The sequence below is a fragment of the Leucoraja erinacea genome, chromosome 2, assembly GCF_028641065.1.
Source record: "Leucoraja erinacea ecotype New England chromosome 2, Leri_hhj_1, whole genome shotgun sequence".
NCBI classification, from domain to species: Eukaryota; Metazoa; Chordata; class Chondrichthyes; order Rajiformes; family Rajidae; genus Leucoraja; species Leucoraja erinaceus.
The window spans coordinates 28,275,864-28,293,469 of record NC_073378.1 but is presented as its reverse complement, the minus strand read 5'-3'; the positions used below and the strand labels follow the sequence as shown (position 1 = coordinate 28,293,469).

At 49.3% G+C, this 17,606-nt stretch overlaps 1 protein-coding gene across 1 annotated transcript in view; it reads left to right on the top strand.

Annotated features, from left to right (window-relative positions):
• LOC129708211 (coagulation factor XIII A chain-like) overlaps window positions 1–16,763 on the top strand; it is a 70,630-nt gene extending 53,867 nt beyond the window's left edge. The window contains exons 13-15 of the mRNA XM_055653836.1: window positions 8,333–8,493; window positions 10,292–10,428; window positions 16,140–16,763. Coding sequence (XP_055509811.1) covers window positions 8,333–8,493; window positions 10,292–10,428; window positions 16,140–16,278 — 437 coding nt within the window. The 3' untranslated portion in view covers window positions 16,279–16,763. The remainder of the gene's footprint in view (window positions 1–8,332; window positions 8,494–10,291; window positions 10,429–16,139) is intronic.
• Window positions 16,764–17,606: the final 843 nt, after the last annotated feature.

The window sequence follows — 17,606 nt, the reverse complement described above, 5'->3', positions numbered from 1 at the left end:
TGGTCTACTCAGCAGGTCAGGCAGCATCTGTGGAGAACATGGATAGGTGACGTTTCACAGAGTGCTGGAGTAACTCAGCGGGTCAGGCAGCATCTGTGGAGAACATGGATAGGTGACGTTTCACAGAGTGCTGGAGTAACTCAGCGGGTCAGGCAACATCTGTGGAGAACATCAGGCAACATCTGTGGAGAACATGGATAGGTGATATATCGGGTCAAAAGTCTTCTTCAGACTTAAAGGAGGGGGTGGGGGGGGGGGGGGGAATAAAGTGGGGGGTGAGAAAAGATGAGCTCTCCAGGTCTCTATCTCTTACTATTCAAACTCTATTCAAAGGTCAAAGTTAAATTTTGCCAGTTTTACTTATCTAAATAGTGACAGAGTTTATGTGCCGGAAGGAACTGCAGATGCTGGTTTACACCGAAGACAGACACAAAATGCTGGAGTAACTCAGCGGGACAGGCAGCATCTTTGGAGTGAGGGAACGGGTGACGTTTCATGTCAAGACCCTTCTTTAATCCATCACTGGAAATAAGCAGGTTACACAAAAAAGCTGGAGAAACTCAGCGGGTGCAGCAGCATCTATGGAGCGAAGGAAATAGGCAACTTTTCAGAAGAAGGGTTTCGGCCCGAAACGTTGCCTATTTCCTTCGCTCCATAGATGCTGCAGCACCCGCTGAGTTTCTCCAGCTTTTTTGTGTAACCTTCGATTCTCCAGCATCTGCAGTTCCTTCTTAAACACTGGAAATAAGCACCTTGCCACACTAATGGGGCTGTCCCAATTGGGTGACCTAGTTGGCGAGTTTCGAAGAGTTGGAACAAATGTCATGTTGAGAGACCTCCTTCAACTATGTTGAAGACTAGCTACGACTAACTTCAGGAAAATTGGACACCGAATAGTGGAGAGTGAAGCCAACCTCCTTCGACCTCCCTTCGCCTATGATGAAGACTATCTACGACTACCTTCGACTACCCTCGATTACCTACGACTAACGTGCCGACCTACTACGACCAAACCTACGAGTAAATGGCAACCTTTTTTCTCCATGGCGACCTTTTTTTACTCGCGGGCATTCTTCAACGTTGAAAAATACGCCGCGACCTAGTCGAGGCCTCGAGTACATGGAGACCACCCTCGAGCATGAAGGAGAGTTACGAATAGCCTCCTACGACCTCGTGTCGACCATGCTGCGAGTACGAGTCGAGGGCAAACTCGCAAGAACTCGCGGATTAGGTCGCCCAAGTGGGACAGCCCCTTAAAGCAAAACTCTCTTAATCTCCCTCTCCCTCTCTCTCTCTACCCACCTCAACACAACACAGCCGGAACTGATTGAAACTTTACCGAATAGTGAAAGGCCTGGATAGAGTGGATGTGGAGAGGATGTTTCCACTAGTGGGAGAGTCTAGGACCAGAGGTCACAGCTTCAGAATTAAAGGACGTTCCTGTAGGAAGGAGATGAGGAGGAATTTCTTTAGTCAGAGGGCGGTGAATCTGTGGAATTCTTTGCCACAGAAGGCTGTGGAGGCTGAGTCAGTGGATATTTTTATGGCAGAGAGAGATAAATTCTTGATTACTACGGGTGCCAGAGGTTATGGGGAGAAGGCAGGAGAATGGGGTTAGGAGGGAGAGATAGAATGGCGAAGTAGACTTGAGTAAGTTAGTAAGTAAGTTTATTGACCAAGTATTCACATACAAGGAATTTGCCTTGGTGCTCCGCCCACAAGTATCAACATGACATACAGTGACAGTTACGAATGACTCAGAAAATACGAAACATTAATATTAATAAAACATTAATGATAAAACACCATTGATCAAACATGTGAACCAACAAAATACCAGAAAAAAGGGAGGCTACAAATTTTTGGCTGTTGAGTAGAGCAACTACTCGTGGATAAAAACTGTTTTTATGTCTGGCTGTGGCAGCTTTGACAGTCCAGAGTCGCCTTCCAGAGGGAAGTGATTCAAAGAGTTTGTGGCCAGGGTGAGAGGGGTCAGAGATGATCTTGCCCGCTCGCTTCCTGGCCCTTGCAGTGTACAGTTCATCAATGGAGGGAAGGTTGCAGCCAATAACCTTCTCTGCTGATCGGACGATTCGCTGCAGCCTCCAGGTGTCGTGCTTGGTGGCCAGACCATGATGGAGAAGGTGAGAACAGACTCTACGATGGCCGTGTAGAATTGGACCATCATTGTGTTTCCTCAACTGCCGTAGGAAGTACATCCTCTGTTGTGCCTTTTTGACTGTGGAGTCGATGGTAGTCCCCCACTTAAGGTGCTTGGAGATGATGGTTCCCAGGAACTTAAAAGACTCCACAGTCTTGATGGGCCGAATGTGACCTCACATTAACTTAACTGTTGAGCCAGATCTGAACCAAATTGCCAGTGGTGACTCATTGCCATGTCCTCCGTTAATTAGTTATATTAGCCATTAAAGTCAGAGCTATAGAATAGTACGTTCTGAAACCTTTATTACGATTTGATGTGTGGGACATGCAGTGTGTTTTGCATTCGCTTCCCATGGATTTACGGCAGATTTGTCCTGTATTTTACATTTCATAGTGAAAAATGTGATCAGCAAAAAAACAAAACGATTAAATAGACAAATGAACCCGTTTTTGAGAACTTAGTCCAACTGATTCAAAGAGGAAAGTTTTAGTTTGGAGATCCAGTGTGGAAAGGTTCGGGCCCTTCGGCCCAGGGAGTCTATGCCGTCCATTGATCACCCGTTATCCCACTTTCTCATCGGCTCTCCAGTGGCGCTGGTGCCAGCAGCCTCCACCTACAGCCCGGTATCTTTTTGTTTTTTTGTTTATTTAGTTATGAAAAAGTGTGTTTTTTTGTGTGTTTTTGGTGTTTTTATGTGGGGGAAGAGGGCACGGTGCGGGGGATACCGTCCTTCAGCCGCTTCCTGGTGAGGATGCGACTATTATTTGAGTCGCGTCCTCGCCCCCCCCCCCCCTCCCCCCACAGCGGCCTACCTACCTGGATTGGCGCGGCCTTTCCTGCCGGGATCGACCAGAGCTCCAGCAGCGGCGGGACAGCGCTGGAACATCGCGGGGCTGGCGATGCCTTACCGGGGGTCGCCGTCTGGAGCCCGGAGTGCCGGACCTGCTGCACCGACATCATGGAGCTGCGGTTTGCGGAGCTCCCAACGCGGGCGGCGCTGATGGACAGCGCGGGGTCCTGTGACTCTGCCCGGCTCGGCCTGTGGACTCAGGAGCTGCAGACTCCGGCAGCGGGAGGCGGCTGATCAGGAGGTCCGGGCCGCTGAGGAGGAGGATGCTCACCGTCGGGGTTCGGCGTCGGCGTTCCACCAGCCCGGCGTGAGGGCCTGAACATCGGGCCACCCGGGGCGGCGACTGCGGGTGCTCGGAAGGCCCCGACCACGGATGAACACGGAGGGGAGGCTGGCTGGACTATGGTGCCTTCCTCACCTTGGTGCCATTTATGTTATGTTGTGTCGTGGACTTTGTGTTTGTGCTTTTTTTTAATTCAATTTCAATTTTATTTTTAATATGTTTATTATTTATTTATCATTTATTTATTTATGATTTTTTTATTTTTATGATACTGCCTGTAAGGGAAATTAATTTCGTTGTCTCAAATTGAGACAATGACAATAAATTTGAATACAATACAATACAATCGCCACATACTAGGGGGCAATTTACAGAGGGCCGATTAACCTACAAAACCCATACATTTTAATTAGAAACTAGACCCCTGCATCCCCTCTCTCCCCATCCCTCCGAACCCAAGTCATTGTAACCCAAGTCATGGCTCGAAGGGCCAAATGGCCGACTCCTGCACCTATTGTGTATTGTCCATTGTCTGTTGAGATGTGGGCGGAACTCGGAGCAACCGGAGAAAACCCACGCGGTCACTTGAGAAACGTACAAACTTATTTGTGCTTGAGTTTAATTTGAGTTCAGTTTATTGTCACATGTATCGAGGTACAGTGAAACCCATTTTGTTGCGAGCTCTCCAGTCAGCGGAAAGACTGTACATGATTACAATCGAGCCGTGTACAGATTCAGGATAAAGGGAATAAAGTGAAGTACCGTCCCACCAACGGACACGAGTCCAGAGCCCAACAAGCCACAGTCAGCGGTAGAGAGGAAGATGGAAGGAAAAAAGCAGAATGGAGCAGTCACTGGCTGTGGCTGAAGAGAAAAGATGCTGTCTGGGCTGCCACGTGACCATCTAGAGACTAACCATAAGACACACACCCAGGGCTGATCACCCTGCCTCGATTGAGGGTGTCTTGTGATAAAAGGCCGAAACACCCAGTGATGTTGAGGTACACAACCGAAGATGTGTCTGATTGGTAGCAAAATTACCTAGTGGTCACCCCCAAGAATACCAAATGTCAACTGTAGTGAAAAACCTTAGACAATAGACAATAGGTGCAGGAGTAGGCCATTTGGCCCTTTGAGCCAGCACCGCCAGTCAATGTGATCATGGCTGATCATCCCCAATCAGTACCCCGTCCCTGCCTTCTCCCCATATCCATTTTTAAAAGCTCCATCTAGCTCTCTCTTGAAAGCATCCAGAGAACCTGCCTCCACTGCCCTCTGAGGCAGAGAATTCCACAGACTCACCACTCTCTGTGAGGAAGTGTTTCCTCGGCTCCGTTCTAAATGGCTTACTCCTTATTCTTAAACTCTGGCCCCTGGCTCTGGACTCACCCTACATCTGGAACATGTTTCTTGCCTCTAGCGTGTCCAAACCCTTAACAATCTTATATATTTCAATGAGATTACCTCTCATCCTTCTAAATTCCAGCTGCTCCATTCTCTCAGCATATGACAGTCCTGCCATCCCAGGAATTAACCTTGTAAACCTACGCTGCACTCCCTCAATGGCAAGAATGTCCTTCCACAAATTAGGGGACCAAAACTGCACACAATACTCCAGGGATTGCAGGATTGCTATGACCGACTCCTGGAATATTTAGGGATTGTCACATCCAGTCCTACTAATCAATGTAACATTTGGTGCATGATAAAGGCAGTAAAGTCCGATCAAAGATAGTCCGAGGGTCTCCAGTGAGGTAGATAGTAGCTCAGGACTGCTCACTCTAGTTGTTGATAGGATGGTTCAGTTGCCTGATCACAAATGGGAGCTGGTATCTCCACAAGGTTCCAAACTTTAGTTTAATTTAGTTTAGAGATACATCGTGGGAACAGGCCCTTTGGCCCACCGAGTCCACACCGACTGACGATCTCCCCAACTCGTATCCTGCACTCGGGACAATTTTCGATTGTACAAAAGCCAATTAACCTACGATCCTGCACGTCTTTGGAGTGTGGGAGAAAAACCGGAGCACCCGGAGAAAACCCCACGCAGGTCACGGGGAGAACATGCAAACTACGTACAGACAGCACCCGTAGCCAGGATTGAACCCGGGTCTCTGGCACCGTGACGCAGCAACTCTCCAGCTGCTGCGCCACCGCGCCGACCTACTCAGAGCTGAAACATTAGTGATCCTTTCAAAAGTCAAGAGAATTTAATTGTTAATTTCACGGGCATTGGAACAATGACATTTTTACTTCCTGTCGCTCAGCAGTGTTATTAACACAATGACACACAAATAAATATACAATAATCAATAATCAATAATCATCATCATAATCATCATCGTTGAAAACATCAACGGGCACGGTGCCGTATGGGCTTGTCCCACGTAGGCGATTTTTTCAGCGATTGTCATAGTCATAGCAAGTCACTGAAAAACCGGTAACTGTATGCTCCCCCCCCCCCCCCCCCCCGACAATGTCTACAATTTACCACCTAGTCGACGTCAAGCTAGTCAACACCCCGCGACCCATTAGGACGTCCACCTATGACCACACCCACGACAACCTACGACCCTACAGGCGACAACCTACCACAACCGAAGTCAACCCACGTCCGCCCGTGACAAGACTCTACGACCCTGTCGGCGACAACTGAAGACAATTTGGTCGCCGGTACCTGTCGCCGGGAGACGTAGGTTGACGTAGGTAGTCGCCAATGGAATTCACCGAAGTCAGCAACGGCGACAACCAACGTCATCCTGGCGACAACCTACGACACACCGACGTCAGGATAAGTCGAGCGACGCTCATTGGTGTCAAGCTCCATGTCGCCAAAAAGTTTTAAGCATTTCAAAATCCAGCGGCGACCAGAAAGACGCTACGACTCTTTGGGCGACTTGAGGAGACGACTCACGACCATACGGGTGTCACCCCAGCGACCACGTGGCGACAGCCTAGTCGCCTGTAGTCGCCTAAAAAAATCTTCTAAGTGGGACAGGGGCACAATGCTATGTTCGACAATGATCGCAACTTCTGTTGAAGTGTGGACGGCCGTTGGCTCGCTCGGAGATCATCCGTCCTTTGACAGGTCTTGTTTTTGGTCCTGCTGTGGGGTCCACAACCCCCTCCTCACCTGGCAAACCTATCCGACCATGGAGCAGGCAGCACGGGATTACATGGTACCTGTGGCGGGGAGAACTTCCCCCTGACCTGAATACAATAAATAGAAGGGGTTAGAAACATAGACAAATAGGTGACTTAGGCCATTCGTGCCAGCACCGCCATTCAATATGATCATGGCTGATCATCCCCAGTACCCCGTTCCTGTCTTCTCCCCATATCCCCTGACTCCGCTATCTTTAAGAGCTCTATCTAACTAAAAGCTTCTTTAGGTATGTGAAGAGGAAAAATTAGTTAAGACCAAAGTTGGACCCTTGAAGACTGAAAAAGGTGTATTTATTATGGGGAACAAGGAAATAGCAGAGGAGTTAAACAGGTACTTTGGATCCGTCTTCACTAAGGAGGACACAAACAATCTTCCTGATATAGTAGTGGCCAGAGGATCTGGGGTGACGGAGGAACGGAAGGAAATCCACATTAGGCAGGAAATGGTGATGGGTAGACTGATGGGACTGAAGGCTGATAAATGCCCAGGGCCTGATGGTCTGCATCCCAGGGTACTTAAGGAAGTGGCTCTAGAAATCAAGGAATTGAGTATAGGAGCAAAGAGGTCCTTCTGCAGTTTTACAGGGCACTAATGTATTGTGTGCAGTTTTGGTCTCCTAATTTGAGGAAGGACATCCTTGCTATTGAGGGAGTGCAGTGTAGGTTTACAAGGTTAATTCCCGGGATGGCGGGACTGTCATATGCTGAGAGAATGGAGCGGCTGGGCTTGTACACTCTGGAATTTAGAAGGATGAGGGGGGATCTTATTGAGACATATAAGATTATTAAGGGTTTGGACATGCTAGAGGCAGGAAACATGTTCCCGATGTTGGGGGAGTCCAGAACCAGGGGCCACAGTTTAAGAATAAGGAGTAAACCATTTAGAACGGAGATGAGGAAACACTTTTTCACACAGTGAGTTGTGAGTCTGTGAAATTCTCTGCCTCAGAGGGCGGTGGAGGCCAGTTCTGTGGATACTTTCAAGAGAGAGCTAGATAGGGCTCTTAAAGATAGCGGAGTCAGGGGATATGGGGAGAAGGCAGGAACGGGGTACTGATTGTGGATGATCAGCCATGATCACATTAAATGGCGGCGCTGGCTCGAAGCATCGAATGGCCTACTCCTGCACCTATTGTTTATTGTCCTATACAACTGCAACATGACGTCCAAACAAAATATAAGTTGTGTTTCGGTCTCTGTGTCTCTGTCTCTGTGTCTATGTGTCTCTGTGTTTCTGTGTCTCTGTGTCTCTGTGACTCTGTGTCTCTGTGTCTCTGTGACTCTGTGACTCTGTGACTCTGTGTCTCTGTATCTCTGTGACTCTGTGTCTCTGTCTCTCTGTGACTCTGTGTCTCTGTGTCTCTGTGACTCTGTCTCTCTGTGTCTCTGTGTCTCTGTGTCTCTGTGTCTCTGTGTCTCTGTATCTCTGTGTCTCTGTGTCTCTGTCTCTCTGTGACTCTGTGTCTCTGTGTCTCTGTGTCTCTGTGTCTCTGTGTCTCTGTGTCTCTGTGTCTCTGTGTCTCTGTGACTCTGTGTCTCTGTGTCTCTGTGTCTCTGTGTCTCTGTGTCTCTGTGTCTCTGTGACTCTGTGTCTCTGTGTCTCTGTGTCTCTGTGTCTCTGTGTCTCTGTGTCTCTGTGACTCTGTGTCTCTGTGTCTCTGTGTCTCTGTGTGTCTCTCTGTGTCTCTGTGTCTCTGTGTCTCTGTGTCTCTGTGTCTCCGTGTCTCTGTGTCTCTTTGACTGTGCCTCTGCGGACTCTGCCACTCTGCGACTCTGTGACTAGTACTCGAGGCTGCTGCGGTTTTCCATGTGCCGGTATCATGGTCTCCTCCACCGCCTTCTAACCAACACTCGATCTCACTGCTTTCAGTCCAACAGGCGCAAGTGGTGATCAAATCCAAGGACTATGAGGACAAGCTGGTGGAACAACTCACCCTGCAGTTCCTCATCACGGCCACTGTCCCTGAGACGGACCAACGTCTGGTCATTGAGAAGAAGGTCACTCTGCAGATTCCCAAGCTGAGAATTTCGGTAAGGCACCAGCTCATTTCAGTTCAGTTTGGTTGACTGACAGGTGTCGTGAAAATTGCCGTGAAAAGCTTTTGCTGCACACTAACCAGCCAGCAGAAAGGCAGTACGTGATTGAGTCTGAAGAAGGGTCTCGGCCCGAAACGTCGCCAATTTCCTTCGCTCCATAGATGCTGCCTCACCCGCTGAGCTTCTCCAGCATTTTTGTCTACCTTTGATTTTCCAGCATCTGCAGTTCCTTCTTGAACATGATTACAATCGAGCCGTTTGCAGTGTACAGATACAGGATAACAGAATAACGTTCCTTAAGCTTTTCACTGTACCTCATGACAATAAACTAAAGTGAACTGAAACTGAACTCAGGGGCCCAACCCGAGCGACTATTAGCGTGCTAGACACAGAAGCAAATCTACAATCACACAATAGACAATAGACAATAGTTGCAGGAGTAGGCCATTCGGCCCGTCGTGCCAGCGCCACCATTCAATGTGACCATGGCTGATCATCCCCAATCAGTACCCCGTTCCTGCCTTCTCCCCATATCCCCTGACTCCGCTATTTTTAAGAGCCCTATCTAGCTCTCTCTTGAAAGCATCCAGAGAACCGGCCTCCACCGCCCTCTGAGGCAGAGGATTCCACAGTCTCACAACTCTCTTGCATGAAAAAGTGTTTCCTCATCTCCAGTTTCTCCAGCAATTTTTTGTCCACCTTTGATTTTTCCAGCATCTGCAGTTCTTTCGTAAACGTGTTGACAGAAGGTGCGCGGCCGTGCTGGCGGCATTGCGCAGGATGCGGTACAGACAGAGCTCGGCGCTCGGCGGGCCGGATGATTACGGGGAAAACTATCCGCCTGCGGGCCGGATGATTTTGGGTTGCGGGCTGCATTCGGCCCGGGGGCCGTAGGTTACCGACCCCGTCATAAGGGATAGGAGTAGAATTAGGCCATTCGGCCCATCAAATCCACCTTTCAATCATGGCTGATCTATCTCTCCCTCCCAACCCCATTCTCCTGCCTTCTCCCCATAAACCCTGACACCCGTAATAATCAAGAATCTATCTATATCTGCCTTAAAAATATCCACTGACGTGGCCTCCACAGCCTGTCTGTGGCAAAGAATTCCACAGATTCACCGCCCACTGACTAAAGAAATCTCATCTCCTTCCTAAAAGAACGTCCTAAAAGCCGGAATGGGGTACTGATATTAGATGACCAGTCATGATCATATTTTTCTATGCTAAGCTGCGCTAAACTAAACCAAACTAAACTAATCTTAATTCTGACGAAAGTCACAAAGAAAATAGCAGTGAAAAGGAAAGACATTTTTACAATCACTGGATATTATCCCTCTGATGGAATTTACTTCCATTTCAACCATCAAGAGTGACAACGTTTAAGGGAGATTGTTTCATTAATCGGCACTGGGCCTGTACTCGCTGGAGTTTAGAAGGATGAGGGGGAACCTCATTGAAACTTACCGAATAGTGAAAGGCCTGGATAGAGTGGATGTGGAGAGGATGTTTCCACTAGTGGGAGAGTCTAGGACTAGAGGTCATAACCTCGGAATTAAAGGACGTTCCTTTAGGAAGGAGATGAGGAGGAATTTCTTTAGTCAGAGGGTGGTGAATCTGTGGAATTCTTTGCCACAAAAGGCTGTGGAGATCAAGCTGTAAGGCAGCAACTCAGCCGCTGCACCACCGTGACCACCGTGGTCGGCATGGACAAGTTGGGCCGAAGGGCCTGCTTCGTGCTGAGTGACTGTGACATGGATGAATCGTCAATAACTACTACCTCTCCTCACAGGTCGAAGGTGAAGTGGCGTATGGGAGAGAGGTGTCTGTGGTCGTCCAGTTCACCAACCCCCTCACAAAAACTCTGGAACATCTGGTTCTGCGCGTTGACGGGCTGGACTTCACCAGGCCTGATCTCATGTTGTTCAGGTAAGAATCATCCATGGGGTCTGAGTACGAAGAAACATAGAAACATGGACAATAGGCGCAGGAGTAGGCCATTCGGCACTTCGATCCAGCACCGGAAGGAGATGAGGAGGAACTTCTTTAGTCAGAGGGTGGTGAATCTGTGGAATTCTTTGCCACAGACGGCTGCGGAGGCCGTGTCAGTGGATATTTTTAAGGTGCAGATTGACAGATTCTTGATTAGTGCGGGTGTCAGGGGTTATGGGGAGAAGGCAGGAGAATGGGGTTAGGAGGGAGAGATAGAATGGCAGTGTAGACTTGAGTAAGTAAGTAAGTAAGTTTATTGAAAAAACAGGTGAATTAGGGCATTTGGCCCTTCGAGCCAGCACCGCCATTCAATGTGATCATGGCCGATCATCCACAATCAGTACCCCGTTCCTGCCTTCTCCCCATATCCCCTGACTCTACCATCTTTAAGAGCTCTATCGTGAAAACATCCAGAGAATTGGCCTCCACTGCCTTTTGAGGCAGAGAATTCCACACTCACCACTCTCTGTGTGAAAAAGTTTTTCCTCGTCTCCGTTCTGAATGGCTTATCCCTTATTCTTAAACTGTGTGTGACCCCTGGTTCTGGACTCCCCCAACATCGGAAACATGCTTCCTGCCTACAGCGTGTCCAAAACATGAATAATCTTATATGTTTCAATAAGTTGTTATTGGGGGCGCTGTCCTGTGCACGGCTGCCCAGCCAGCAGCTGTCTGTCTTTCCATCTTTTTTATTTTTTATTTTAGTTAGTTAAGTGTTTTGTTTGGAGGTCTAGACTTTTTTTATGTGGGGGGTGGGGTGGGGGGGGGAAGGGGGAAGCTGCTTTTCTACGGTCCCTACCTGGTCGGAGAGGCAGCTTTTCTCCGGGCTGCAGCTTCGACCCGTCCTCGCAGCCTACCAGCGGGCCTGGAGCGGCGTTTCCTGTTGGGGACCGCCCAGAACCTCGGCTTCGGTGGCGGCACAGCGCTGGAGCGTTATCGCGGAGCGGGCGATGCCTTGCCTGGGTCGCTGCGCTGGAACTCCAGTGAGCTGAGACCGCCGGGTAAAACATCGCGGAGCTGCGGGTCTGTGGAGCGGCCAGCTGCAGGCGGCGGCGCCGAACTTAACAACGGGAGCCTGGGATCTTGCGACGAGATCGCCAGTTGTGGAGCTCCAACCGGCGCGGCCTTGTTGGCTTCAGAAGCTGCGGCCTCCAGTACGGAAGCGGCCGTTCCAGGGTTCCCAGGCCGCTGGGAGAATTCTCCCGACGCCGGAGCAACATCACCCGGCGAGAACGGCCAGGGACATCGGGCCTCCGTAGAGGCAACTGTGGAGGCCTCAATGGGCCCGACTATGGGTGAACTGGGGTTGGGGACTGGACTTTGTCCCTTCCCTCATGGTGGGAGCCATTGTGGGGGGATGTTCTATGTGTTTAAGACTCTTATTGGTGTTGTCTGTATTCTTTTTTTGTGTGCTGCAAAATGGCAAAAAGCATTTCACTTCACTACACCTGGGTGTATGTGAATGTGACTAATAAAATCCCTTTGATACCTTTGAGATCCCCTCTCATCTATTCCTATTCCGATTAGGAGTATTCCTATTGAATCTATCCCCCTTCACCTTAAACCATATGTCCTTAGTTTCCTGACTCTGGTTAAGAGACTCTATGCATTTACCCGATCTATTCCTCTTATGATTTTATATACATCTATAAGATCACCCCTCAGCTACCTGCACTCGAACGAATAAAGAAATAATGAATTGAACTAATTTTTGCTCAGGTATTGCACCCATCAATTTAATTGCTCCAGAACCAGGGGCCACAGTTTAAGAATAAGGAGTAAGCCATTTAGAACGGAGACGAGGAAACACTTTTTCTCACAGAGAGTGGTGAGTCTGTGGAATTCTCTGCCTCAGAGGGCGGTGGAGGCAGGTTTTAGTTTAGAGATACAGCACGGAAACAGGCCCTTCAGCCCACCGGGTCCGCGCCGACCTGCGATCCCCGCACACCAACAGTATCCTACACCCACTAATGACAATTTTTACATTTGTTACCAAGCCAAGTAACCTACAAACAAACCTGCGCGTCTTTGGAGTGTGGGAGGAAACCGAAGATCTCGGAGAAAACCCACGCAGGTCACGGGGAGAACGTAAAACTCCGTACAGACAGCGCCCGTAGTTGGGATCGAACTTGGGTCTCCGGTGCTGCAATCGCTGTAAGGCAGCAACTCTACCGCTGCGCCACCGTGGCTTCTCTGGATGCTTTCGAGAGAGAGCTCGATATCTTAAAAATAGCGTAGTCAGGGGATATGGGGAGAAGGCAGGAACGGGGTACTGATTGGGGATGATCAGCCATGATTACATTGAGTGGCCGTGCTGGCTCGAAGGGCCGAATGGCCTACTCCTGCACCTATTGTCTATTGTCTATAATTACCATATTACATATGTATTACTGCATTTACGGGACAGTTTAAGCTGATGCAAGTAAGAATTTCAATTCAATTCAATTCAATTCAATTCAATTCAATTCAATTCAATTTATTTGTCATTTAGACACCTTGAGGTCCAAACGAAATGCCGTTTCTGCAGCCATACATTACAAACAAATAGACCCAAGACACAACATAATTTACATAAACATCCATCACATCGCTGTGATGGAAGGCCAAAAAAACGTATCTCTCCACTGCACTCTCCCCCCCCGATGTCAGAGTCAAAGTCAAAGCCCCCGGCTGGTGATGGCGATTGTCCCGCGGCCATTAATGCCACGCCGGGTGGTGCGAGGTCGCACACCGGGTCTTGGTGTTGGAGCCCCCGGCGTGCGCTCGCAGAGTCCCGCAGCCATTCCAAGCCGCACGGGGCGGTGATGTCAGGCCCCGCTCCAGGAGCTCTTCGACCCCGCAACTCGGGCGGGAGAAGTCGCCGTAGCGGGAGCCCTGAAAAGCGGTCTCCGCGATGTGAGGTGAATCGTCGGCACCAGAGCCCCCGGTCTTCCTGTTGGAGGCCGCTACTCGTTGCAGCCCCAACGACAACGGAGACCCGACAAAGAAAAGGTCGGGTCTCCCGTGCAGGGAGAGATTAAAAGTTACCCCCTCCCTCCCACCCCATCCCCACCCCCCCCCACACACACACACCCAACAAAAAATAACAAAAAACTACATAAAAACTTAGACAAAAAATAATAAAAACGCAGACGGGCTGCAGAGGCCGCTGCTGACGAGAGTCGCGCCGCCTACCGGAGTCACAAGGAACTGTAGATGCTGTAATCTGGAGGATAACACGGTGCTGGAGTAACTCAGCGAGTCAGGCAGCATCTCTGGAGAACACGGTGATGCTGGTGATCGGACTTGCCCTTGATTAACATCCTTCTCCACAGTAATCCAGGCGTAGTCTCACCAATGTTCTAGAGAGAGATAGAGAGGGGAGTGAGTGTTTTATTGTCATGGGCCCCGAAATGTAACAGTGCATTCTTACGTACAGGAGCACAACAGATGTGTGAATATAGTACTCACAATTTGAAATTTGAGTTACCAGGCAGCACACAAATAAGATAAACACAACACTATAGAATTTAACGTAACACATATAAAACATCCCCCACAACGGGATCAATGTTTCACAGCAGGACAGAAAGGTTGGATTCGGAATGGGAGGGGGAGTTTAAGTGCTGAGCCACCGGGAGATCAGGTTGGTTATTGCGGACTGTGTGGAGGTGATGGGCGAAGCGATCGCCAAGCCTGCGCTTGGTCTCACCGATGTAGAGCAGCTGACATCTAGAGCAGGGGATGCAATAGATGAGGTTGGAAGAGGTGCAGGTGAACCTCTGTCTCAGGTGAACGACTGCTTGGGTCCTTGGATGGAGTCAAGGGGGGAGGTAAAGCGACAAGTGTAGCATTTCCTGCAGTTGCACGGGAAAGTACCTGGGGAGGGGGTGGTTTGGGGGGAAGGGAAGAATTGATCAGGGAGTTACGGAGGAAGCGGTCTCTGCGGAAAGCCGAAAGAGGAGGAGATGGGAAGATGTGGCCAGTGGTGGCATCCCGTTGGAGGTGGCGAAAATGGCGGAGGATTATCTGGGTGGGAAGGGACGAATTGACCATAATATTTTAAACAATATCTTAAACAATAATATTTTATTGCCACTTGTACATAGGTACAGTGAAATGCTTTATTTTGCATACTGCCCAGGCAGTGAACCCAGGTTCGATCCTGACCATGGGTGCTGTCTGTACGGAGTTTGTACGTTCTCCCCGTGACCTGTGTGGGTTTTCTCCGGGTGCTCCGGTTTCCTCCCAAGTCCCAAAGATGAGTCAGCCATCTTTTAAATTCAGATTTAAATTTAAATTTAAACTTCAGACTTTCCCTCGATTTTAGTGATACAGCGCGGAAACAGGCCCTTCAGCCCACCGAGTCCGTGCCGCACATTAACAGCGATCCCCGCACACTAACACTATCCTACACACACTGGGGACAATTTACAATTATACCAAGCCAATTAACCTACAAATCTGCACGTCCTTGGAATGCCTGTATGGAATATTGTGAGCAATTGTGGGCCCCATATCTGAGGAAGGATGTGCTGGCTCTGGAGAGGGACCAGGAGGAGGTTTACAAGAACGATCCCAGGAATGAGTGGGTTAACATATGATGAGCGTTTGTCGGCACTGGGCCTGTACTCGTTGGAGTTTAGAAGGTTAGAGAGATGACCTCATTGAAACTTCACCGAATAGCGAAAGGCCTGGATAGAGTGGATGTGGAGAGGATGTTTCCACTAGTGGGAGAGTCTAGGACGAGAGGTCATAGCCTCAAAATTAAAGGACGTAGCTTTCAGAAGGAGATGAGGAGGAATTTCTTTAGGTAGAGGGTGGTGAATCTGTGGAATTCTTAGCCACAGACGGCTGTGGAGGCCAAGTCAGTGAATATTTTTAAGGTGCAGATTGACAGATCTCCTCCACCGCCCTCTCAGGCAGAGAATTCCACAGACTCACCACTCTCTGTGAGAAAAAGTCTTTCCTCGTCTCCGTTCTAAATGGCTTATACTCCTTATTCTTAAACTGTGGTCCCTGGTTCTGGACTCCCCCAACATCGGGAACATGTTTCCTGCCTCTAGCGTTTCCAAGCCCTTAACAATCTTATATGTTTCAATGAGATGCCCTCTCATCCTTCTAAACTCCAGAGTATACAAGCCCAGCCGCTCCATTCTCTCAGCATATGGCAGTCCCGCCATCCCGGGAATTAACCTTGTAAACCTACGCTGCACTCCCTCAATAGCAAGAATGTCCTTCCTCAAATTAAGGGACCAAAACTGCACACAATACTCCAGGTGTGGTCTCACTAGGACTCTGTACAACTGCAGAAGGACCTCCTCCAAACCATTGAAATTACAAAACGTTTGGCCTGTCCCTAATTCTGCTCCTATCATTTATGCGTTGTATCTCTAAATGGGCCCGGTCCCGCTCGGTGATTTATTTCAGCGACTGCCGGTGTCGCATACGGGTTGCCAAAAGATTTTGAACATTTCAAAATCCAGGGGCGACAAAAAAAAATGTCGCGACACTTGAAAAAACACAGCGCGCCAATACGTCGTCACGCCACGCCACGTCACGCCGCGAATTTTTCGGTGACCTGATACATCAGTCGCCGAAAAAAATCGCCAAATGGGACAGGCCTTTGGCACCGAACTAAAGCGAGGAATGTGTTTTTTGACCCACAGCCACCTCCCTGAGAACGAGACGCTGAGGGCGAATTTCTCCGTGGTCCTGCGGAGACACGGGAGGTGGAAGATCATCGGCAGCTTGGACTGCCCGGCGCTGCGCCAGGTGGGCGGTGAGCTGGAGCTACACGTCCAGTAGAGACGGCAACACCCAGCGGCTGGGAACGCACCCAGCCTAGAGGAACAAGATACGCAACCCGTGACAACTCCCTCTCAAACAGCACCGAAACGTTGCCTATTTCCTTCGCTCCATAGATGCTGCTGCACCCGCCGAGTTTCTCCAGCTTTTTTGTGTACCTTCGATTTTCCAGCATCTGCAGTTCCTTCGTAAACACCTCATAACTCGCTTGGCTAGTTTACACCCCAGCGGTATGAACATTGACTTCTCCAACATTGACTTCTCTAACTTCAAATAGCCCTTGCTTTCCCTCTCTCTCCATCCCCTATCACTTCCCAGTTCTCTCACTAGTCTTACTGTCTCCGCCTACATTCTATCTTTGCCCGCCCCCTCCCCTGACATCGGTCTGAAGAAGGGTCTCGACCCAAAACATAACCCGTTCCTTCGCTCCAGAGATGCTGCCTGACCCGCTGAGTTACTCCAGCACTCTGTGAAACGTCACCTATCCATGAGTTTCTCCAGCACTCTGTGAAACGTCATCTATCCATGTTCACCACAGATGCTGCCTGACCCGCTGAGTTACTCCAGCCCTCTGTGTCTTTCTTTGGTTTAAAGCAGCATCTGCAGTTTCTTCTGACACGAGCAACATAAACTGTCATCATCTGTCCATTCGTCACAGGAGCTTAATTAGGCCATTCGGTCCATCAAGTCTACCCCACCATGCAATCATGTCTGATCTATATCTAACCCCATTCTCCTGCCTTCTCCCCATAACCCCTGACACCCGCACTAATCAAGAATCTATCAATCTCCACTTTAAAAATATCCACTGACTTGGCCTCCACAATGAATTCCACAGATTTACCACCCTTTGACTGAAGAAATTCCTCCTCATCTCCTTCCTATTAGTCTCAGTGTCATACAGCATAGAAACAGGCCCTTCGGCCCAACTTGCCCACACCGACCAGAGGACATAGGTTTCAGGTGAGATGGTGAAAGATTTCACGAGAACCTGAGGAACAACTTTTCCACACAGAGGGTGACGGGTGTACAGAACGAGCTGCAGGAGCAGGTGGTTGAGGCTGAGACTATAACAGCATTTAAAAAACATTTGGACAGGCACATGGATAGGACAGGTTTAGAGGGATATGGGCTGAATGCGGGCAGGTGGGACAAGTGTAGCTGGGGCATGTTGGCCGGTGTGGGCAGGTTGGACAGAGGGATGTTTTTTCCACGCTGTGTCACACTGTGACTCTTCAGTTCTCCAGAGATGTTGCCTGATGCAGCCAGCCACACACCATCCTCTGTGAAAAACAAACTTTCCAACTTCCAATTCACCGAGCGGCACG